At 37.4% G+C, this 24,859-nt stretch overlaps 1 protein-coding gene across 5 annotated transcripts in view; it reads right to left on the bottom strand.

The window, feature by feature from the left end:
• The window catches only part of KANSL1 (KAT8 regulatory NSL complex subunit 1), a 179,374-nt gene that overhangs the window by 49,397 nt on the left and 105,118 nt on the right, over nucleotides 1-24,859 (bottom strand). For all 5 annotated transcript variants that reach the window (XM_004772428.3, XM_004772427.3, XM_045080829.1 and 2 more), the window contains one exon: nucleotides 4,509-4,650. In XM_004772428.3, the coding sequence (XP_004772485.1) occupies nucleotides 4,509-4,650 (142 nt within the window). The remainder of the gene's footprint in view (nucleotides 1-4,508; nucleotides 4,651-24,859) is intronic.

A 24,859-nucleotide genomic window follows, 5' to 3' on the forward strand; every position in this document is an offset into this window, starting at 1 on the left:
ATAGACTGCATACTAGCAGAGGCTAAGATACAAAGACTGGGAGAGTCTCCCCATTCTTCACCACTGCTCAAGTCAAAACCAGGATCATGTCCAGGCCCTTAGGCCTAGAAAAATTCTATAAAAGGATCCAAGGACTTGGGATGGATCATAGCTGCATGCAGTCATAATATATCCTTATACATTATTCCTCTGTGGAAACATAAAGCTGTCCTACAGAAGTCAAAAAAAGGAAGAAAAAAATAGTATGAACCAAAACTAAAAAAGGAAGAATTGGTAGAAGGAATTATACTAAGCCTGATTATAAAACAGGGCAAAAGAAAGCAAGCAAAAAAGAACAGAAAAAGCTTAAGCTGTAGACTTAATTGCTGCTATTTCAACAATTTCATGTAATATATGGAACCAAAGTACAAGATAAAAAAATCACCTCTTAATTTATAACACAAAATTAAGATGCAAATTCACACACTCCCTCCCCTTTTCATTCTGAGTAGGTCAATCTTCCTTATCCATCTTAAGATAAATCAGTGGTCTACTGCAGATCAGTTCCACATGAACCACGCTGGGCCACCTAGACAAGACATAGCTGTCCACAATGCCTTATAACCCTCTAAGATGGGAATGTCAACCGCTTTACACCACTTTTGAAGACAAAGGTGTATTTCTAGGCTTCTACCATTCCCTTCAGCTCCCTTCCTATCCAGAAACTTCAAGGATCTTCCACCTCTCATTCCCAACAATATGTCCATCCTCAGTTAGTAACTGCTATGTAATTTCACAGATCAGTCAGAAGAAATAACAGAAAAATGGTATGTTTTGTATTAGACATGGATGTTGAAGACTGTGTTAAGAAGTCTCCTTTAACAACAAAACCCATATGGTCCCTGTGCTTTCCCTCTCAGTTTTATTTAGCAAGTATGAAATATCAATAAACATGCTCAAGACATATAATAAAGACAAAAGAACAGAACAGCAGAGTGTTAGAAAATGCTCTGGAGTCAGATAAATAGCTGTGAGTTCAAATTTAGCTCTGCCTCTTACAAACATGTAAGCTCTAAGATTTGCTCTGTGCACTAAACAAGAATACATGAACATACTTGTTTATGTACACATTCCAGGTACATATATTGTTCTCCTTTCTCATTCTATAAGGGAGCATCTTGAAAAAAAATAAGCTCAATGATCATGAAAATTAAAATAGGAACCCCTAAACACTGTATCCTTTTTCTCCAAAAAGCAAGAGGAGTCATTACTCCCAAAAGAAACTCTCAAGATTCTCTCAACCTGGAAGTTAATACTTAATTTCTGACAGGAAATAAACTGGTAATCAACTAGTGGTACTTCTCAAAATATTTTATTTTCTTTTTGGAATATGTCACTTTCAGAAAATTAAAGTTAACATGCTAGAGAGTAAATCCTTAAAAAGAAAAAGAAAGCTTCAGTCTCTTATTCCCCAATTTAAGACACGTTATAGCTCTACAGTTTATCACCAAGTCTGGATTCATCTTATGAAAAGGCCTGTACTACCCAGGCAATCCTGACAAATCTTGGAGGATAGGAAATGGGAATATCAATCCACTTTACCAAAACAAAGGCAGTTAAAAATCTTAGTAACTCAAAAAGTAGGCAAGCTCTTGGAAGCAACTAACTTGAGCAACAGTCAAATGCCTGTTCTCAGCTCTGTGCTCACATGTTTACTTGACCACGAACAAACTGCTTTCTTCTTTGACGCTCCAATGGTTAACCTTTAGTTTTGTAAGTAATAGTAAAACACTTAGCACAGTGCCTGGCACACAGTAAATGCTCAAAGACTTCTGTTATTATAGTGATAGGAGACCAAATACACATTAATTTACCTTTGGGATATATTTTATTGCTTACATGTTATACAGGCTTGAACAGTATCCCTCCAAAATTTATGCAACCTAAAACCTATAAACGGATCCTTACTTGGAATTAGGGTCTTTGCAGACAACACTGAGTTAAAATGAGCCCTACTGTGGGCCCTAAATCCCAATATGACTAATGTTCGTTTAAGAGGGAAATATAGGCACAGACACACAGAGACAAGATGCCCAAGTGAGGACAGAGGCAGAAAAAGAAATGATGCTTTTTAAGGAGGAACACCAAGGACTACCAGCAACCACCAGAAACTTAGAAGCAGCAAGTAAAGATTCTTCCCTAGAATCTTCAAAGGGGGTGTGGCCTTCCCTCTATGCTGATTTTAGAATTCTAGCCTTCAGAACTATAAGAAAACAAATCTCTGTTGTTTTATCACTCAATTTGTGCTGTTACCCAAGAAAGTGCCCCAAGAAACTAATACGTTTATTTTAAACAGACATTGTATAAATACAAATATTAAATAAAGTTGTCAGTTTTCAACATACTACTTATTAGGATTAGCATTCAACTTTTATTCTTCCAATCAGAATTCTGTAACAGATATTGTGTATCCAGACTGTAGACCAAGACAATATATTACAATCTTGAATGTCTTATTTTATTGACCATGAAAACGGAGGCTCAGGAAGGTTCAGTGACTTTTCTTCCCAAGCTTACATAGCTCTATGGTAGCAGAGACAGGACTAGAACAAAAGATTATTAAACCCAAGCCTGACATTTCTTTAATACATAATTTTTTGAATAATAAAACTCCTGAAGAGTCAATATATGCACAAAACTCCCAGATAAGCACGTTCCAGATACTTAGAAATACCTAAGACTTTTCAAAGTTTCCCCAAACTGTTGTCATTACTGCTGAGTTATGAGCCAAAGAATAAAACAGGAACCAAAAGTGAATTAAGGCTATCTTCTCTGGGGGCACTTGGGTGGCTCAGTCATTAAGCATCTGCCTTCAGCTCAGGTCATGATCCCAGGGTCCTGGGATGGAGCTCTGCTCCACCGTGAATCTGCTTCTCCCTCTCCTACTCCCTCAGCTTGTGTTCCCTCTCTGTCAAATAAATAAGTAAAATCTTTAAAAAAAAAAAAAAAAAAGAATATCTTCTCCGGTGCCTGGCTAGCTCAGTTAGTGGAGTATGTGACTCTTGAACTCTGGGTTGTGAGTTCAAGCCCCACACTGGGTATAGAGATTACTTAAAAAATAAAATCTTACAGGGAAAGAAATCCCACTCACAACTAGTGAGGCTATAAACTGAGCCTGCTGCCAAAATATGTCTCTGAAGTAGGTATCCAGAACATACAAGTATCCATATGACTTAGCTAAAGATGTTTATTATGGTATGCTTTATAATTTTAATAAATGGCAGAATTAAAACAGTCACCAAGAAAGGTACTATAAGGTACCCAACTAAAATATTTTCCTGGGGCAGCTGGGTGTCTCAGTGGGTTAAAGCCTCTGCCTTCGGCTCAGATCATGGTCCCAGGATGCTGGGATTGAGCCCCGCACCAGGCTCTCTGCTCCTCGGGGAGCCTGCTTCCCCCTCTCTTTCTGCCTACTTGTGATCTCTGTCAAATAAAAATCTTTGGGGGAAAAAAAAAAGTTTTCCCAAAAAGAACAACTACAAGAGCACTCCAGTGGAATTTTTGGAATAAAAGCTTAGATGATATATACGGGGGGCTACAAAACTTCAAACTCTCATTTTATCTTGTCAGTTGGTCATCCTTTTAAACTTTTGGCTTACTAATTAATTTAATGCATACACAGTACACACTGTACAGCAATTTTCTGAAGGCTTTGACCAGCATTAAGGCAAGACAAAAAAGTGTTGTGACATGTATTTTTAAGAGCAACAGACTCTTCATCTAGCTAATATGAAAAAAAAAAAAAAAACCTTGAAAGAATGTAAGCGCCACAAAAGCAGGATTTTTATTTTACCACACACCCCTCTAAAGAGAACAAAGAGAACAGTGCCCGGTACACGGTAGGCACTAACCTATCTGCTGAATGGGTGTCTTTTCCATGCACATTTACCCCTCAGTCAAACCCAAACTGAGTAAGGGACTCTTTTCTAAGGTGATTTTTAAGAAGAAAAACTACCACAGTGTCACTATCAAAGATAAAACTTCTTTGGTAAGAATCAGGACTCTGCAGACTGGAGGACACAAAATCCAAACACCAATGTGTAATTGCACTGGAACAGTCTTTCAGGGAAAATCCTAATTTTCCTTAAGAAAGCAAGAGACACTTAGTGGTAAAATAGAAATGCATCTAAGTAGAAAAGCAAGAGGATATCCTTAGCCATCATTGCTTTCCCATAAATACAACAAATAATGAGTTACATCAATGGCTTACATTTATATACTCTTTTTTATGTTTCCTATTAGCCCAAATACAGTACTGTTTCATTATAAACACATGTTCAATTTAACATTACATTTTAATAGTGTGGTCTGCTCTATTTTAAACATGAGGCCCTTAAATAAACTAAACACTCTATCAGATCATATTAAACTCTTCTCTTTGACCCAGTTATGAGTTCTTGAGGGATGGGGAAAAAAGGATAATCGTAATTTTTAGTTGGGCTGAAAAAGACCAGACATTTATCTCTTACCTTATTAGCACGTATCTGTTTGTAAATATCCGTTTGCTGCCGAATTCGATATTCCAAGTCAGAAACATGAGCCTGAAGCCAGTTCCAGCGGCTGACAATAGCTGCTCGGTCTGCAGCCCATCTCCATTCTGACCTGCGTCTCCTAAAAGGAAATAAACTGAGTGAAATTCGAGAGTAGCAGCAACATTTATACCCAATGGGAATGGGATGGTTTTAACATCTAAAGGCCCTTATGTCGCCTAGTCTACTGCCAAGAAAAACCCAAGACTTAACGTATGTATATATGTATGTAAGTCAAATTACAGGAAACACATGGACAAAACTTCACATATAGATATTTCCCAAATTAACTAGCTGAAACTGCCTTCTAGTATCTCAATCTTGTGGCAATTTCAGAGGAGACAGAGAAATATTTCAACATAAAACATATATAAATAATAAAGATTATCGACACAGAAAATCCAAAAGACACTACAAATTATTAAAGCAAAGAATACAGCAAAACTGTCAAGACTATCAAAGTGTTGGTATGTGCTAACAAGTAGAAAATATTCATTTTTATAAAAAGCACTATTCACAGCACCAACTTATGCTAACTTGATACATACAAGATCTTTAGAGAAATAATAAAACCTGAAAACATAAAGACTTATAAAAATGAGACACAATTTTTTTTAAGATGACAATCTTCACATGTGTATAAATTCAAGTAAGTCCCAACCAGATTCCGTACAGGGTTTTTAATGGAAACAGATAAAAAGATCAAAAAATTCACAAGGAAACAAAGACTAGCAGTAGCGAAATTCTAAAGAAAATATGATGGAAACTGGCAACTACAGACTTACTGTAAAGCCATAACAATTAAAGCAGTATCTAGAAAGACAAAAAGACCAGTGAGACAAAATACAAGGCCCCAAAACTCAGAACTGGATATATAAAAGGGATGACATCCGTTATCAGTGGGGAAAACTGAACTATTCAATGGATAGTTGAATGGCCAGCTCTTTACACAGAAGAAGGTAAAACTAGTTCCCCTCATCATCATATAATTCCATAATTTCGGAATTCCTAAATCTGAAAAGCCAAACTGAAAGAAAAATATCTTTGAAAGGATTCCTTAAGACACAAAAAACATCTTAGCTAAATTTCAACATACAACAAAAGATTTAATAAAGCTAAAGACAAGCCACTATTTGGTAGATTATCTGTAACACACATAACTGAAGTTTAAATATCAGAATATAAACTAGAACTCCAACAAAGAGATTAAAAAAACAGACAATCTAATAAAACAATATAAAATTCATGTGAGAAATCCAAATGGCCAATCGATATTCAAAAATACACCATACCTTGTTAGATTTTGGTTAAAATATTAGTATTCGGTCAGATATTAGGAAGCTATTTCAAACCCAGACTGGAAAAAACAAGTTTTTTAAAATGTGGAGAACAGCAATTCATACACTGCCAGTAATAAAACCTGACACACCTGCTTCTGAAGGCTAATTTGGAAATACTTGGCTAGACAGAAAAATGTGAATACCCAACCATCATGAAATTCTATTTCTGAGAACACTTGCACATCTGCATGAAGAAAGAGATTCACTGCAATAGTTTGTAAGAGCTAAAAGTTACAATCTAATTTGCTAAAGTAGGAAAATAAACTAAGAAATAAGTTGTTTGAGATACACACAAGTAGTAAAAGAATTTAAAGGAATATTGCTTATTAATTAGTATTATATGTATCAACATGACTAAATCTCAACAACACGAAATGGAAAAGTTCTAAGAAACTAAAAAAGCATAAACATACAATAAGGGCTGTAGCCAATACATAAGTAGTAATAGTAAAGTATAAAAATATGCGCAGAACTGATACTCAACCAAGTTAGGATCAAGGTTCTTATCACCTCTGGGAATGGGAATGAAGAAGTTGGATTTTAGCTCTACTTATAATGTAATGTGTGATTCATCTTTAAAAACAAAAGTCTGGGGCTCCTGGATAGCTCATATGGTAGAGCGTGCAACTCGATCTTGGGGTGATGAGTTCGAGCCCCATGCTGGGCACAGAAATTACTTTAAAAAAAAAAAAAAAAAAACCTTAAAAAATACAATAAAAATAAAAAAAAATTTCATGGAAACACATGACAACATTTTAACATTCCTTAAATATTAGAGGAGTATATGGCACCTGGTATATTCTATAATCAAAGTAGTTCATAATCTTCCATAAAATTCTTTTCTAAGAAAGCAGAAACAGTCACTCTGACTGTAGCCCCGCCTCATCAGGATACACATACTCACTACCAAAAATTTTAAATGGCTGTAAGTGAACTCTAACAGTCTACTGAAACATGTCAGGATGCCTGCGTGGCACAATTGGTTAAGCTTGCTCAGCTCTTGGTTTCAGCTCAGGCCCTGATCTCAGGGCTGTGAGATGGAGCCTCTCCTCAGGCTCCAAGCTCAACGTCTGCATCTGCTTGAGACACTCCCTCTTCCTCTGCCTTTGTCCTTCCTCCTGCTCTCTCTCTTGAAATTAAATAAATCTTCAAAAAAGAAAAAAAAAAGTCAATAATGACAGAACACATCTAACCACAGCAGGGTTAGAAAGGAGTTAACAATTATATCATTATAATTAAGACCAAAGTTAGCAATGATATTTTACTTTTATTTTATATGGTCTAAAACTAAGCCATTCAAGCCAACCACTGTGACCAAGTATTATCCAATTATTTCTCTTTTAGAAAGAAGGGATTTTACAGTTCCCTAACCTTGATAAAATCAGTACAAGATGTAGAGACTTTTTTTTAAAAGTCTGGTTGGCTTAGTGGCTCAAGCATTTGACTTTTGATTTCACCTCAGGTCATGATTTCCAAGGTTGTGAAACTGAGCCCCAGGTCTGGCTCTGGGTGGGCTCCATGCTGGGCATGGAGCCTGCTAAAGATTTTCTCTCTCCCTCCCCGCCCCACCTCCCCACTCCCCCCCACAACCTCTCTCTCTTTCTCTCAATAAGAAAAGTCTAATTATCTGGTCTAATGTTGGCTGCAGTTCTAGTTCTAGCCCAAATCAGGAAAGAACCTTAAGAGGTTAAATACAATCTCCGGATCATTCCTGAACTATAAAAATGCCCCCCCCCATCTTTTTAATAAGAGGTAAAGTTAGTTAACCTGCATATCAAATTTCCAACTTTCATTCCTCCATGAGGGTCACCTTCCTATCCAGCTAAATCTCTTGGTTTTGTAAGTTCATTTCATTCATTCCCAAAGCTACCACAGCACCAAATGCCCATTCACCATATCATGACTGGGCTACTCCAATAAACCTCAGCTACTACTATTCATAACAAAGTTATACACTACTTTTCCTAACTAAACTTGCCTCAAACCTCATTACTTCCTGTCACTCTTATGTGTAAGGAACCATACACCTCCCATGGCTTCTTTTCAAATCCTAAGTCTTCAAGAAAACAAAGTATAATGGAAGTCATACTGTAAAAGCAATTCAAAGACAAAAACTGATTAGTACAATTAACACAGTGTTCATTTAATGACAGTTTATTCACAAATTGTTTTAACAATGGACAGTGGCTAGCCAAAACAAACCCTAATGTTGAAAACTAAGATAAAGGAAAGAAAATCAAGGGGCAAATTTACAGTGCTTCCTCCTTAGTCACCCTTGATGGACAAAGAATCCTAGCAGTCTCTCCCCGTGATCCTGAACTTGATCCGTAAGCTTTCTCATGACAGTGTTCTAGGATACCAAGCACTCTTAATTGGCAAGAAAGAGGAAATCTATTTGTTATCTCTGAATTTAGATACACCCTAACCAAAAGAATTCTTTTTTTCCCCTTCTTGTCTGATAGCAAGGGGTTGAAAAAAAAGAAATAAACCCAAACACTTTAAAATCTGTTTGAAACTCTGAGACTAAAACAGAGAAGAAAATTACTTAAAACATTTCCATTCACAAGAACTTTGACAAGTACTATTTTTGATATTAAAGAATGGCCCTTTTAAATTTTCCTAAGGTAAAAACTAACAAGCCCACTCTATAGGTATTCTCCTAAATATCAATAACAAACTGAACTTCCTAATAATATTTTTTGGAAATTGGCTAATAAACTCATTAAGGACGAGCAGCATCAAATTACGAACAGTCTTCATTCTACAAATACAGTTGTCATTTGACAGTTTAGAATCGGAAGTGATTTTCAATGGAAAGTTTGCCACAATGTTGTAATATAATCAATGAAAAATTAAAACCCCACCCCCACCCCAAGTGTCCAAAAAGTATCTTATATGGTTTTAAGAGTCTGAGAAAGAAAGAGCATACCCTCCACCGCGCGCACACACACACACGGGTTGGAGGGGCAGAGAGAAAAGCAGATTCCCTGCTGAGGAGGGAGACTGATGGGGCTCAATCCCAGGGGCCTGGGATCATGACCTGAGCCGAAGGCAGATTCTTAACCAACTGAGTCACCCAGGCACCCCAGTATCTTGTGTTTAAAATACCAGCAATATGGGTAGAAAGCCCAACTATTAACAAAGATATACAAGTCTGAGGTAGCTACGAAGATGATACCAGACTCTAGTGACAGAACACCACAAAATATTATTTTAAGAATAAGATCTTCAGGACACCTGGGTGGCTCAGTGGGTTAAGCCGCTGCCTTCAGTTCAGGTCATGATCTCAGGGTCTTGGGATCGAGTCCCAAGTGGGGCTCTCTGCTCAGCAGGGAGCCTGCTTCCCTTCCTCTCTCTTTCTGCCTGCCTCTCTGCCTGTTTGTGATCTCTCTCTGTCAAATAAATAAATAAAATCTTAAAAAAAAAAAAAAAAGGAATAAGACCTTCATATCTCACCTTTTTTCCCCCTATAACAAATACAACATGCCACAGAAATTCAGTTTACTTGAGGGAGAGGTGGATTCCCCCCAATGTTCAAAATGTAAATTTATTACTTTGATAATTTACAGATCAAAGTGCTACTGATTTAATATTAGTCAGTCTTCAAAAAGAACACATGACTTAAGGTTGTACAGTGATAATTACATACTGAATTGGTTTCTAATGCAGTCCTTGTGAATGATGAAGAAAAAGATATAAATTCCAACATAGATGGAATTGCTTATTCTGTGCTAACAATTAGTGAAGTAATTATTTTAACTTTATTGCCTATGCAGGACACTAGAATATTTACTAAACTATTTTTCTGCTGTGTACTACTTTATTCCAGTTTGTACCAAAATGTTTGTCTACACCTACCAGGCTACTGCCTGAGAATTCATTTTAACTCCTACTTTGCCCCTCACTTTTGTAAACACATTGGTAAATATGCTTTATATAAAAACCCATTAAAATTTTACGTTATGGATTGATTTTTGGTTACCTAAATGCAGGAAGATACAGTACCAATGTTTCCTTTGGCAATACCACATGAATAATACATTTTAATGTTGCCAGCTATGTACCAGTATTTATCTGTATAAAATAGCATATGCTGTATAAATAGATTCTTTTTAGAGGGTTAAGAAGACTATTACCACGTATCTAGAACTTAGGGTATTTTACAGGATCCAAGAATATAAAATATTTATGCCACTCACTTGAACAACAAAAAAAATCATTTCCTCTAAAAATGCGCTTGTATTTATAAAACACTCTGAAACTACGAAGTGGAAAACACTTAAAAATTTAGGGTTCAGCTTACATGTTGGCCAATGTAGAAAACAAAAAAGTGATTTCTGTCTTTTAATTTTCTAAAATCATCTTGAATGGTAATGTTAATAGAAATGTTTCAGTAGAAGAGGACCAGATCAACACAGGGTCTTTTATGCAAGGAGATTTAACCTCAAATGTGGCAGCCAAAGTCCTCTTATTTTTATTACATATTAGGAATAATACACTGAATCCTCAAAGGTGTCACTCATAAAAAACGTTTCTATTACACCTTGAGAGGTAATGATCTGATTCACTTAACTCAGAGGTGATTACCACTGATTTTACTAAAATAAAAGCATTAAGGAATTTAATTTCTGCTAAGAGAAAAACAAGAATTTGCAATATTACTAGTATATCAACTCCTTCTATTTGATAAACCCTATCTTCAATGTCTACAGAATTGCCAGAGACAGCAGAGCAATAAGAGGCAGTGACAGACACTTCCTCTTCCTCAAAGATAAACTAGAGCAAAAGCTGACTTATCTAAAAAGAACAGTAAAGCTAGGCACTGAACCATGTCATACTTGGCCTACTGCTGTCTTTAACAAAATCACCTAACTTCTACTCCAAGATGGAATATCTGTTAATCTAGCAGAACAGTGCTGGTTTGTACAACTTTTCCCTGATCTAGGGGGGAAGGAGGGGAAATGTATATATATAGATAGCTGTAGGACCAGACACAGTGTGTGTGTGTGTGTGTGTGTGTGTATGTATGTATGTATGTATGTAAATATATATATAGGAGGGAGCAGGAGGGGTGGGGCAGAGACAGAGGGAGAGAGAATCTGAAGCAGGTCCATGGTCCCAGTATGGAGCCCAAAGCAGGGCCTGATCTCACAACCTTGTGATCTAGAAATTTTTTTTTAATCTAGAATTTTTTTTAAAAATCTCATTAAACAACAATGAATAAGTTAGAAAGACCTGGATGATGGTAATTCCTCTTCAGTTCTGATTTCGTTTCTATTTCCAGTTCTTTCACTTTATGTAGAAAAATTTCTATTAAAAAAAATTAAAAGTAAAATGACTGTCTACAGCCAAATTACATAGCACTATGTTGAAAAACTGGCACACAAATTATTTTAGAGTTCTGTGCTACTTCCAAGTGTGCAAGAAAGTCCGAAATACCTAGGTTCTGAAATCTCCAGGTTATTTACATGACTTATAAAACCAACAGAATAACATAAGTGAAGTCGAGATCATCCCTGAGCAATCAGAGCATATAAGTAAGTTGCTAGATTCACAGTATCCAGGTTAAGAGTCAGGGTCACAAGAATAGAAAATCCTGACATTACTGAGAGCCACTTTTAAAAAAAAAGGTATATACAAGTGTCTACCACCTAGCTTAAAAGCAGAATGAAATGAACAGGTGAAGAAGCAGGAATACAGGTTCAAGCCAAGTTCTCACTTTTATTTACACTTTATGTGATTACAGACATGAAAACTGACCTCTGGAAATAATAGCAACATCTGCTTCCTAAGAATGTGGCATTCATAAATGATACAATCGTGACTGCAAAATACAATCTGTGTATTAAAAAAGATTAAACAAACATAACCTTGGAGTCCAATTCTATACTGTAAAAGATATAAAAGAAGGGAAAAGAGGACAAATAAACCTCCAAGAAGCAGAAAAATACAGGAAATAGATGTTTTCAGTTAGCAACAGACTTAAGTTTGAGTGCTGGGCTTCGACTCACCCAAAGAAGGTCCACGCTAAACAGCAAAACTGAAGTACAGCTGACCCTGGAGTAACACGGGGGTTTGGGATGCCAAAACTTAATTACTAACTGCCTGCTGTTGACTGGAAGCCTTACCAAATAACAGAAACAGTCAATTAACACATATGGTATATGTTTTATGTACTACATCCTTCCAATAAAGGTAGAGAAAATATTAAGAAAATCATAAGAGAAAATACATTTATAGTACTGTATCAAAAAAATACCACATACAATGTACCCTCCCAGTTTAAACATGTTATGTTCAAGGCTCAACTGTAGTTCATTAGAATAGATAATGTATTCAGCAACAACTTCAATGACATTACCCTCTGTCCAAACTTACAGAGATGGAGGAAATAAAATGGGGGAGGGGGGCACACAAAAAAGTCTACCATCAAATATCCTTCATGTTTTGCCTGTAAAATAAAAACTTCGATGAGTATGAGTTTAAGAAGCATTTTGTATCTGTCATCCTAACTATTATCAGCTTTCTAGAGAGGTCTAGAGTAACAGGAAACCAATCTACCAGAGCCAATTCTAAACTTCCAATTAACTGATCCTCATAAAGACTCCAGGGTGGTGGGTAAGGGTGGAGGTGGGGGTTTTGAATAGTTAACCCTTTTGTCCTAATGCTTAAATAAGATTAACTCCAAAACTGAAAAGAGATTTATGTGTTTTGGCAAATTATTTAAGCCAAACTTTCAGCTACCATCAACTCTTCCTCTCATCCGCCACCCCTACCCCAGCACCAGTGCCACTGAATAAATATATAAGTACCTATTATTTATTACCAGAGATTATACCAGGTGCTGAGGATATAATAAACAAGAACTGTGAATCATTAAGCTTAGAGTTTAATGGGCAATACAAATGTTAATAGACAGTCATGCAAAGTGTGAGAGAAGAGATTATAACTATGACATCGGATCTAGATTGAGGGATGTAGAGGACTTCTCTGTAGTATAACCACTCAACCTAATAAACTCCAAAGAATAAATCAGGATGTGGACATGCAAACTTGCTGGGGATGAGAGGTCCGGGGGGGGGGGGTATGGAGATGTACAAAAGATACTGGGGACTGTAGTGTGTCTTAAGAAGAAATGATATGTATACAGGTTCTGTAGCTGCAGCTCAACCAGTAAACAAGGGGAAGAATGCACTGGAGCTGACAATGGATATAGGAAGGTAGTAGGGTCAGATCATATAGAACTCTGTAATCCATGTTAGTTTTATGAAACAGTCCTGGTCTTGGCCTATGTTCTTGCATTTACCTTGGACTCTTTTTAAATGAAAAATCTCAATACAATAAAAATCTCTTTTTAAATGAAAAATCTCAAAATACAAGCTAACAGATAATGAACTCCCACATAACCATCAACTAACTTAATTATTATTAACTCTTGGCCAGTCCTATCTCATCTATAGCATCTACCCCCAATCCTCGGGAATTAATTTTGAAGCCAATCCTAGCCATCAGATTAGTACATCTGTATTTATTTCCATGTGTATCTCTAAAAGGTAAATTCACTTAAAATATAGTTTACTAGGGGCGCCTGGGTGGCTCAATGGGTTAAGCCTCTGCCTTCGGCTCAGGTCATGATCCCAGGGTCCTGGGATGGAGCCCCGCATCGGGCTCTCTGTTCAGCGGGGAGCCTGCTTCCTCCTCCCTCTCTCTGCCTGCCTCTCTGCCTACTTGTGATCTCTGTCTGTCAAATAAATAAATAAAATGTTTTTAAAAAAAATATAGTTTACTATATACTATGCTATATTTAACACATACACTACACTATATACTTCCATATTTTAAAAAACAGTAATTCCTTAAAGTCAAATATCCAGTTGTTGGTCAAATATTCTGAACTGTCAACTGGTTTCTCCAAAGTAAAGATCCACACACTGCATTTGGTAATAAATCTCAAATTTGTAAAAGATTTCCTCTTTTTCTCCTTGCAATTTATTTGTAGAATAGAACTATCTGTCCTTTAGAATATCCCACATTTATTTTTATCCTTGTCCCAAAGTCCACACTTTTGAACTTTTTAACTCTACCTCTAAAGTACTTTTAGTTTGTTATTTAGTGTTCAGTACAGATCAAGAAATAAATTATTTATATTTTTGTGCCTTTAATTTTTACATGTTTAAGACTGAGGGAAGCCTAGGTGGCTCAGCTGGTTAAGCATCTGCCTTCCGCTCAGGTCCTGACCCCTGGGTCCTGGGTTCCAGTGGCAACATCAAGCTCCCTGCTCAGTGGGGAGCCTGCTTCTCTCTTTGACTGCTGCTCCCCCAGATGGAGCTCTCTCTTTGACAAATAAATAAAATCTTAAAAAAAAAAAAAAAAAAAAAAAAAAAAAAAAGACTGAGAAAAAAGACCGAGATATATACTAAGACACACCCAACCTTTAAAGATTTAAGGTACTTCAAACTCCTCTCAATGCCCATTTGTCAGACATTTTATTAATTGGTAGCATTTATGTAATATGTACTCTGCCATGCACAATAAAGCAAAAAATGTACTAATTCTCCGACACAGCCCCTCAGTAGCAGTACTCAGGTCAATCTGTTTGTTAAAACCAACTCAGGTTTCCAGCCTCAAAATATCCAGAAGCACCCACCTCCCTCTTGGTAAAGATTTCCCCTGGGGAACTATATCTCAGAATTCATTACTGTGTATTCTTCAAGTTTACTGTGATCATTTCATTTTGTTATTTATGTGTTCTCTATTTCCAAAGTCATGTCATGAAGACTTTGACTGGTCTTCAACTAGGTTATCCATGCCTTTCCTACCACATGTTTTAACTGCAGATCAATTTTCAATGATATCTGCATATATATGTAGTTTACGAATAAGGAATTCCCAAGAAACTTTAAAAATATGAGACTGATTTAGCAATGGCTTGTACTGCTTAATTTTCAAACTGTTAAAACAAAAACAACAACACCCACCTAACTGAAGCTTAAAAGATCCCGAAAGCCTTTGACACACACACTGAAGTGTTCCAATGGAGGAAAACACAGCATGACAGAGAAGGATGGAAGTGGCAGTTCTCGGCTGGCTGTAGGACCAGACACAGAATTTGAGCAGGAAGATTCAGAACAAAACACTGGCCTAGTTACTGTGTCTTTTTTAGAGAATAGGACTCTGTTATGTTTCAAAAATAAAGCAAAATGACAAAGTTAATACTGAAAGACTCAGTTATTCCAAGAACCACTATCCCAGAGTGGCTCCTTCACAGTGAACCAATCAATTTTCTGTCTACTTTTTTGCCTACAGAGTCATCTTTTTAGAGTGGATTTCACTTTAGAACCTTTCAAAATTCAAACTGAGGTTAGAAGATTCAAATTCTATATATGGTATTAATTCCTCCTTTAAAAATCCTGAATAGTTAAACAATCCCAACTGTTCAAGAGCCGTAAATTAAAGTTTAAGAGTAGCTATTATTTGATCTAGCTCACTCACCTAAGCAAGAGCAATATTTTTTAAAAAAATATAGTTTACTATATACTATGCTATATTTAACACATACACTACACTATATACTTCCATATTTTAAAAAACAGTAATTCCTTAAAGTCAAATATCCAGTTGTTGGTCAGCCTGACAAGGAGCGTATCTTACAACTTAAAGTTCTTACTGTAAGCAGCAGGGGGCTTAGACACTTTCATAATCATCACCAAACTGCAACTAAAACGGAAAGAAAACCCATCTCTTGTCTTCAGCATTTCCCAGGTTCCCAGCCCTGGGCCTGAGAGTAGAATAGAGGAGCAGAAAAGCACAAAATATTGACAAAAAGGAGGAAGGAGGAGGAAGGACAGCACCACTTATTCCATGGGAAAGAACTTGTTTCCGGCTATCTCTAGAATAGTCAAAGGAATCTAAGAATTCAGTCCCCCAGATTAACTAACAACAGGATTTCTACAGAGATACATTTTCTATTCACTTTAAAAACAAAAATACAGCTTGTTAGAAAGAATATGGTATAGAGAGTGAGTAAACACTGAATTCCAAGTCCTTGCTCTGCCATTTATTTAGCTAGCTATAATCAGAGTCAGCTATAATCAGAGTCCGCTAACTGAAAGATGGAAGAACCAACATTCTTATAAAAGCTCAACTTCAGGAGTGGTGTTCCTACTACACTGTGTGTAAGAAGTATGTGAAAGTTGAAATGAGCCCCAGGGACTTGCATGAAAAGAAGCCTCCTGGATAGTTCTTATGCAAGAAATATGCAAGACCGTACTTTGAGAAACAGTACTCAGAGCTACTGCGGTTTAAGCACTAAAGGACACATCTTGAAGAAAATGAAGCTGAATGAAAAATCAATTTGTTAGTTAATTTATCAAGTCTTAAGATAAACAGAAGAACTTCTGGTCCAGGCAATACAGTGTAGACACAACTATAAACCCTGGAAATTACACTCTGAAATGTGGAAAGAGGAAGGTGAACTTGTCAGGGATCTCAGGACTAAAAACGACAGAGTAACAGGGCATCTAAAACATCCTATTCAGGGGCGCCTGGGTGGCTCAGTGGGTTAAAGCCTCTGCCTTCGACTCAGGTCATGATCTCAGGGTCCTGGGATCGAGCCCCGCATCGGGCTCTCTGATCAGCAGGGAGCCTGCTTCCTTCTCTTTCTCTCTGCCTGCCTCTGTGCCTGCTTGTGATCTCTCTCTCTGTAAAATAAATAAATAAAATCTTAAAAATAAAATAAAATAAAATAAAACAAAACATCCCATTCAGTAGAAGGTAACCCAAGCCTAGCATTTCCTAACTTCCAACCCAGCAACAAAAGTGGCCTGGACAGGCTCATCACTCCCCTGAAGGAAGAGGAATACCACCCACAATACCAGGTAAGCTCTGCAGCAACAGAAAAAGAGAAGGATCAGGAGGAGGCCAGCTAATGATAAGAGACCAGAGAAAATATTATTACCACATTTCTCTCTTTCCCTTTTACAACAGGGACTTAACTATCTCTTAGATCCAAGTTCTTACCCCTACTACTGCACTGAAACGGTCAGTCAAGGTCACCAATGACCTCCACTGAGCTAAATCCACTTCCAGTCCCTTATCACTCTTGACATATCAGCAGCATCCGACACAGGTGATCGCTCTCTCCTTTTTAATATTTTCATTTGTCTTTCAAAAAACATCAGAGTAACCTGATTTTTCTCTTGCCTTTTTGTAAGACTCCAACTGCCCACACCTCTCAGTCTTCTTTCCTACACTCACTTCCTAGGGGATCTTATCAAATACCATAGTTTAAGTACTGGCTATGTTTCTGACTCTTTTTTTTTTTTTTTAAGATTTTATTCATTTATTTGACAGAGAGAGATTACATGTAGGCAGAGAGGCAGGCAGAGAGAGAGAGAGAAGGAAGCAAGCTCCCTGCTGAGCAGAGAGCCCGATGTGGGACTCGATCCCAGAACTCTGGGATCATGACCTGAGCTGAAGGCAGCGGCTTAACCCACCACTGAGCCACCCAGGCGCCCCTATGTTTCTGTCTCTTAAATTCTTGTATCTCTAGCCAAAACTACTCCTCTGAATTTCAGATACACCTGCCTACTCAACAGCATTTGAAGGTCTAAAAAGCATCTCAAATTTACTATGCAAAACTGATACTCCCTCTTCCCCATCATTTACACCATTCCAAACCTGCTTCAACTGAACTGATCTGCTTAGAGGCTTAAAACAAAACCCTCTGTTATCCTTAACTTCAGACCCCTTGCCCAACCCCCTCAGACACAAATTCAGTCCATCAGTAAATCTTACTGGAACTATTTTCAAAATATGTGTAGCATTCACAAATACTTCTTGCCATTCTCATTGTTACTTCTTTGGTCCATCCTGCCCAGATTATTGCCAAGAGCCTCTTAAACATCGGTCTGGCTCTCATCCTCGACTGAATTAATTCAGGCTATTCAGCATCAATACAGCAGCCAGAATGATGTACAAAAGAACAAGTTGAAAGACATCACTCCTCTCCCCAGTATCAACTCTGGTTGCTTCCTATCTCTCCAGATAAAACAAAACCAAACCCTCCAAGTTCCTTGTAATAGCCTGTAAGGCCCCAAATGATCACGTATCACTTACTACCCACTCCATCCCAGCTTGCTCTCTGGACTCTCAGTCACTGCTTTTATTTTTTATTTATTATTACTATTCTTTTTTTTAAAGATTTTATTCATTTATTTCACAGACAGAGATCACAAGTAGGCAGAGAGCCTGATGCGGGGCTCCATCCCAGAACCCTGAGATCATGACCTGAGCTGAAGCCAGAGGCCTTAACCCACTGAGCCACCCAGGTGCTCCTATTTATTATTTTTTAAAATATTTATTTGAGAGAGAGAGAGAAAGAGAGTATGAGAGGGGAGAAGGTCGGAGGGAGAAGCAGACTCCCCATGGAGCTGGGAGCCCGATGTGGGACTCAATCCCCGGACTCCGGGATCATGACCTGAGCTGAAGGCAGTCGCTTAACCAACTGAGCCACCCAGGCACCCCTCAGTCACTGCTTTTATTACTGTACACTGAACATGCCAGTTATGTTATCAACCAGAGAGCCTTTTATTTGGTATCCCCAAGGTGGACATCCTAACTTCCTTCGATCTTTTCCTCATAAGTCACTTCAATGAAACCTTCTCTCTTCCTCGAAAAAATACATTCTCTCTCTCTCTTTCCTTCCCTCCTCTTGTAAAATAGTTTAATTATCTATCTTACTTATTGTCTGTTCCCACCACACACAAACTAAAAGAGGAGGGACTTTTGTTTACTACCACATCCCAGGGGAGATGAACAATGCCTGGCATGCACTAGTAGGCAGCCAAACATTGGCCAAGAGGGAGGGAGGAAAAGAGGAAGGGGAAGAAGGAAGGATAGAGGTTAAAACTATGATCCCAACTTTTCCTTGTAATACATAAAACCAAAGTAATCCTTTAGTGAAGCAAACCTCTTTCTCATACGGTACCAATAGATCCCCATAAGCCATTCTGGCCTCTCTTGACCAAACTAGAAGACAAAACTGTAGTCCACACTCTTAGTCCAAGTCTACACAGACCAAGGAAAATATTACAAAATGAAAACAGCCAGTAAGGTATTTATATGATCCATATTCTTAACGCCAACGATAAACAACTTGAATGCTTACTGAGGATACTATAAATGTTCCACATGCTTTTATAAATACAACAAACTTTTTACATCTCAATTCCTATACTCTTTCAAACCATTTCCTAGTTAGTTAGAATCTTAAATTGTATGACATATATATGCTTTTCTATTTCAAAGTTTCTTTGGCAACTTTTGAATATTCCTCCACACGAACTTAAAAACTATTCTGTAAGGTTCTTCTTTACCATATGGTATATAAATCCACTCTCCACCCATTAGGAATTAATTTTTAATGACCTAGTCAGCCCTCAGAGGTCAAATCAGCTTGCAGTGAAAAAAATGACTGGATGCACAAAGAAAGACATTTTCCATGTCCTAATAATTGTGAGATACCAGTAAGGAGAGCTCCATTACAGCACTAAACACAATACCTAGCATGTTGTTAAGTGCTCAATACATGGTAGATGCTGCTGCCTTTAGTATTTCTGACTACCACCCCTGACTGAACTAAGCTACCACAAGATGCTCTGTGCCCTTCCATCTAATGACAAACATTTGTTTTGGTAAATGTGTATTCCTTAACCACTTGAAAACAGGAACTTGATACCAACTATCTTTTGCACTGGCGGGAGTGAAGGTGATGAAGGAAATGGCTTCGCAGGAAGATTCTGTAGTGGTTCCTCACTGGGAAAAAAGCGATGATAAACTCACCCACAAACTCAGGGTCTACAATAACTGCTCATCTTAACTCAGCAAGAACCTCTCTTCCTGCAACACAAAAAGACCCCAAGCACACAGGGGAAATTTTTATGTGCTCCTAAAATAATGGCAATACAACTGTTAAGAGTCTATGATTTTCAACAGGTCTACTGAGAAAAAGCAATGATCATATAATAAGGAGCTCTTAAGTTGTACTTCATTTTACTCATGTTTCCTTTTAAGTAACACAAATTATAAAAATGACAAATCCAGTGCCTACCATATAAGAGAACACTGCACATCACATATATTAATTCATGTAACTTAAAGACACGCAAATAGGTATTATTATCATTCCCCATTATACAATGATGAATTTAAGGAAATTAATAAAGGTTGAGAAATTTGTCCAAGTTCACACTGCTGCTGTTAAAGAGCACAGAGTTCTGGCCCAGAGTTCTTGTTCCTAACAGTTGGGATAGTATAAACAGTTGGGATAGTATAAATTTGAGTATCCATTGCCATATTAACTGTTTGAGAAATCATGCTTAATTCACTAAGGAAAGGCTCAATTTACTCTTTTCCCTCAGTTATAAAACTCATACAGATTTCCCAAGTCTCTTGATCAGCTTCTTGATGAGGCCAAGTCTAAATCTAAATTGCTCTCTCAAAATGTGCCAAATACTGTAAAACTGAAAGAAATCTGGGAATTTATCTCTAAGCATGTCAATTTTTTTTTTAAATGGTCAAAATGAGGCCCAACAGAGTAAATGACTTTGCTAACATCAGAAGTCAATCCAGTCAGTGAACCTCTTTAAGATTTTATGTATTAATTTAGAGAGAGAGAATGTGGGGGGGGGTGCACACGAGGAGGAGGAGGGATCAGAGGGAGAAGCAGACTCCCCAATGAAAGGGGGGACGGACCATGACCTGAGCTCAAGGCAGTCTACTTAACCAACTGAGCTACCCAGGTACCCACAGTCTGTCAACCTCTTAAACGAGGTCTCAAAAAAGACACTCAGAAGAGCCTAGCACTCCAACACGAACGAAAAGTTACATTTGATTATTTTGACTTAACTAATTTGTACAGGTAACTATGACTCGCAAGTCCTCTTTTTAAAATTCACCAACTGTTTCACAGACTCAGAAATAAGACTACTTGTCAGTATGACCATCTTTGACATCTTCCTCTGAATAAAAATATGTAAAATTAAGACCAATGATCTATTCTGAGAAATAAGGAACCATGTAAGAGAAAAAGACACACTGTCCAAATGGCAACATCTATACTGAACTAATAAAGAATTCCACCACTAAAGGAAGTCAAGCTTCCAATCTATTCTATACTTGCATGGCCCTCAAGTTTTCTCCCTTGCAAAACTGATTTCTACGGTCCTTCGAGGTCTAAACTCCTACCCACCTTTGCTCATTAAGTGTCACATTATGAACAGGAAACACAACATTTTGCTCCCAGTTTAAGGTATGTTTGTATGTCCTGCAAAGAAGGTACCTACTAATGAAAAACAAACTAAAATAACTGGTGTGTAGAAATAACTTTGTCGCTCTAGTTATTAGCTTTTATGAAGTAACTTATCTTTATGCCAAGGAGTTCCTAAACTATGAACTATAAACCTGTCACTTTGTTTAACTGTTAAGCACCCTGGGCCTAGAATTAGCCTAAACAGATTCTTCGCAACCCAACACCTAAAACTAGAACATCTACCTGAACTGGACTGATTTTCGTAACGAAAATATCTTATTCTTAAATATAAATTCTAAAGGAAGAAAGATACAGATATCTTAACTTGTAAAACTAAGTCTGGAAGAAAATTTATCTGATGTTCTTAAGCACAGAACCATCAAGCAACCCATAGGAGTACTACATTTTTGATAGTTTATAATAATGTTTCCCCAGACAGTTTAGTTATAACCACATGTTAACCTTTTTTTATAACCTCGTAAGCAAGAGAAAATATCTCCAATATGCCAATTCAATAATAATTCTTGATATGAATGTTTAAAAGGAAAAGAGAATGGCAAACCATTTTTAAACCACTTTAAATTAGACAACAAAATGAAAACAATGCCTAAGTTTTCAGACTCTTGACTGACAGCTGACAGTCAACTTCCTGAGTAGATAACTAGGTTGGAAAAACAAATCTTAATCCCATTAAAAAACTCTTCTGACAACTGCTTTCGCATTTTAATAGAAATGTTAATTTCTTCCCAGAAGGAGGTTATAAATTTCATCACATACAAGCTTCTGTCTGGATAAAGCTTGAGAGCAATTTTTCTTTTATGGCCTCGCCTTTTAATTTAAGACACTCTCTAAAGGTCTGTCCAGGGGTGTCCAGGTGGCTCAGTGAAGAGCTGGAAGACTATTTCCGCTCAGGTTGTGATCTCAGGACTATGAGATCAAGCCCTATGATGGCCTCCACACAGTGCACGGAGGCTGCTTGGGATTCTCTCTCTTCCTCTGCCCCCCTGAGCATGTGTTTGCACAGGGGCTCTCTCTCTATCTAAATAAAATAAAGGTCTGTCCAGGGAAAGGTCCATCTCAGAACTTTTTTTTTACTAAAGACCACAAACTTGCTCCACCATTTTTTTAAAAATAACACTTGTTTTTATAAGGTAAGTAGAATTATTTCAAAGAATAAAAAGTTTACAACAGTTGTTCTTCCTTCCCTATTGCAGAAGAGGAAAGAGGATAAAGCTGTAGCGATCAGCCAGCAGTCCTGTGTCAGCCCCTCCCCACCTCCCACCAACTATACAGCTCATGAAAGCTAAGCAGAAGTCCTAGGAAAAATACACATTCTAGAGATGAAGGTAATTTTAGAGGTGTATTACATGATGGTATAAGCATGTATAACTTTTCAGACAGCTATATGCAATTTCAAACTAAATTACAAATACTTCACTATGACATTATGATTGAGAAACAAGTTTATCTGTAGGACACTCCCACTAAAGTTCAAGCAATCCAAACATCTCTAGGGGAACCAACAGATAAAATACTTGTAGAGGAGCAGAAATGCTAAGGCAATTGCAAAACATGCAAACACAGCTTTTATTGTTTCCCTAGAGATCACTACGGTCATCAATAGAGGATGGCCATAAAATGCTTAAGTTGTTCATAGACACCAGGCAAATGGCACAGAAGTGCAGGAACGTGGGTTATTCATCAGGCTAGTAGTTGCCAGTGTGATGAAGCAGGGAAGAGCCTCTGGGGCTGAAAAATACAATAGAAACAGTCTGGTTCGCTTCACATTTTCTGGTTAGTTCTAGAATTCACATTACTAATTTCAGAATCACAGAAGAAAAGAACCAACCCAAGGAACCAAGTCTTTTACAGAAAAGGCAACTCATCTGCCAAGACATAGAAGAGTGAGAGAACTAGACCCAACTTTCAACTGAGATGATATACCACACAAAAATTACACATTTAGTAATATAAATTTTGTTAGCAACAGCCCGGTTACATATTTGGTAGTCTCCCATTATTTGTGGGGATATCTTCCAAGATCCCCTGCAGATACCTGAAACCTCAGATGTACTGAACTCAGAGATACACTATGTTTTCCCCATACATACATACCTAAGATAAAGTTTATTTTGTACACTGGGCACAGTAAGAAATTAACAACAACAATAATAAAGCAGAACAATTATAAGAATATGCTGTAATAAGTTATATGGATGTGGTCCCTCTCTCTCAAAATACTTACTGCAGTGTACTCACCCCTCCTGTGATGATGTGAGATGATAAAATACCTATATGATTAGACGAAGTGAGGTTAATAATGTAGCATTAGGCTACTATTGACATTTGGGTGGTGTATCAGGAGGATCATCTGCTTCCACACCTTGGGAAGTAAAATTGTGGGTAAGGGGGACTTCGGTATTCCTCTCAAAGGAAATGCTGGTAACGTCAAGTAACCTATTAAACTATTAGAATCTTTTCTATCAAGGCACAAAACATTAAAAGCACATCAGGAAGAAACAAAACTCAATTCACTTTCACCCTGTAATTTCTCTGTTCAGCCTCTACCGTGGATCCTCTGACCTTTAAGTAAAATGCAATCTAACTTTATCATGAAGAAGTCTTCATTAATAGTCCTCCAACTTCTGTTTTCCAGGAGAGTTCAAAAACCTTTCCAACAACAAGTAAAAACTCCATCATTTTTCTTTCAAGGCTTGGGACCCAGGAATTATTTTATACATAGAACAAAAACTATAGCTTCTAAAAGAGACCTGAAATTACTTTTTAAATGGCATAATTATCTCAATAATCAACAGTAATGCTGTCATAATATTTTAAATTACATTTTTTTAAAGTATAAACTGATGTGTCCAAATTTGAAAAAAATTATATTGTAACAGCTTTAAAAGATGGCTATAAATTCTTTGACACTTCTTCCATTGAGAAGTAGGGTTCTCTGTCTCTCCCCCTTGAATGTGAGACAGCCTGTGACCACTTGTAAATAAAATGTGGTGAAACATGATCTTAAGGGACTTCCTAGGCCAGATTATAAATGAACAGGCATATTCTACCCCTGTTTGCTAAAACACAGAGCTGCCATGTAAGAAGTATGACAGCCCTGACACTGTTCTGCAGGTGTATCTGGCCAGCGGGTCCCAGCTGAGCAAAGCACTCTAGGCATCCCTACCCAGGTGCCACACATATGAATGAAGATGCCATCTTGGAAATGACCCTCCAGTTGGCCCCCAGCCTTTGAATTTTAAAACAGAAACCTTCTAAAACAGAAACAAGCCATTCCAACTGTATCCTGAATTCTGACCCACAGAATCTGTGACAATAAAATAAGTCTTGTTTTATGCCATTCAGTTTGAGGTGGCTTATTAAGTAGCAAAAATAACAGAAATAGCCATTACTCAATCAAGTTGAACATGTGCATACTTTATTTACCATCTAATAATTCTATTCATGGGTATATACCAAAAACAAAACCTTTAGCATGCATATACCAGGAGGCATGTTCAAAATAAGAGCACTGAACACTACTTATGAAACCCCAAACACACACCAAGAGGAGAACGGATAAATTACAGTATATATGATCAATGGAGCAATGAAAATGGACTAGTTACATGAAAAAGCAT

This window comes from Mustela putorius, unplaced genomic scaffold (assembly GCF_011764305.1).
Source record: "Mustela putorius furo isolate JIRA1106 unplaced genomic scaffold, ASM1176430v1.1 tig00000487_pilon_pilon_pilon, whole genome shotgun sequence".
NCBI classification, from domain to species: Eukaryota; Metazoa; Chordata; class Mammalia; order Carnivora; family Mustelidae; genus Mustela; species Mustela putorius.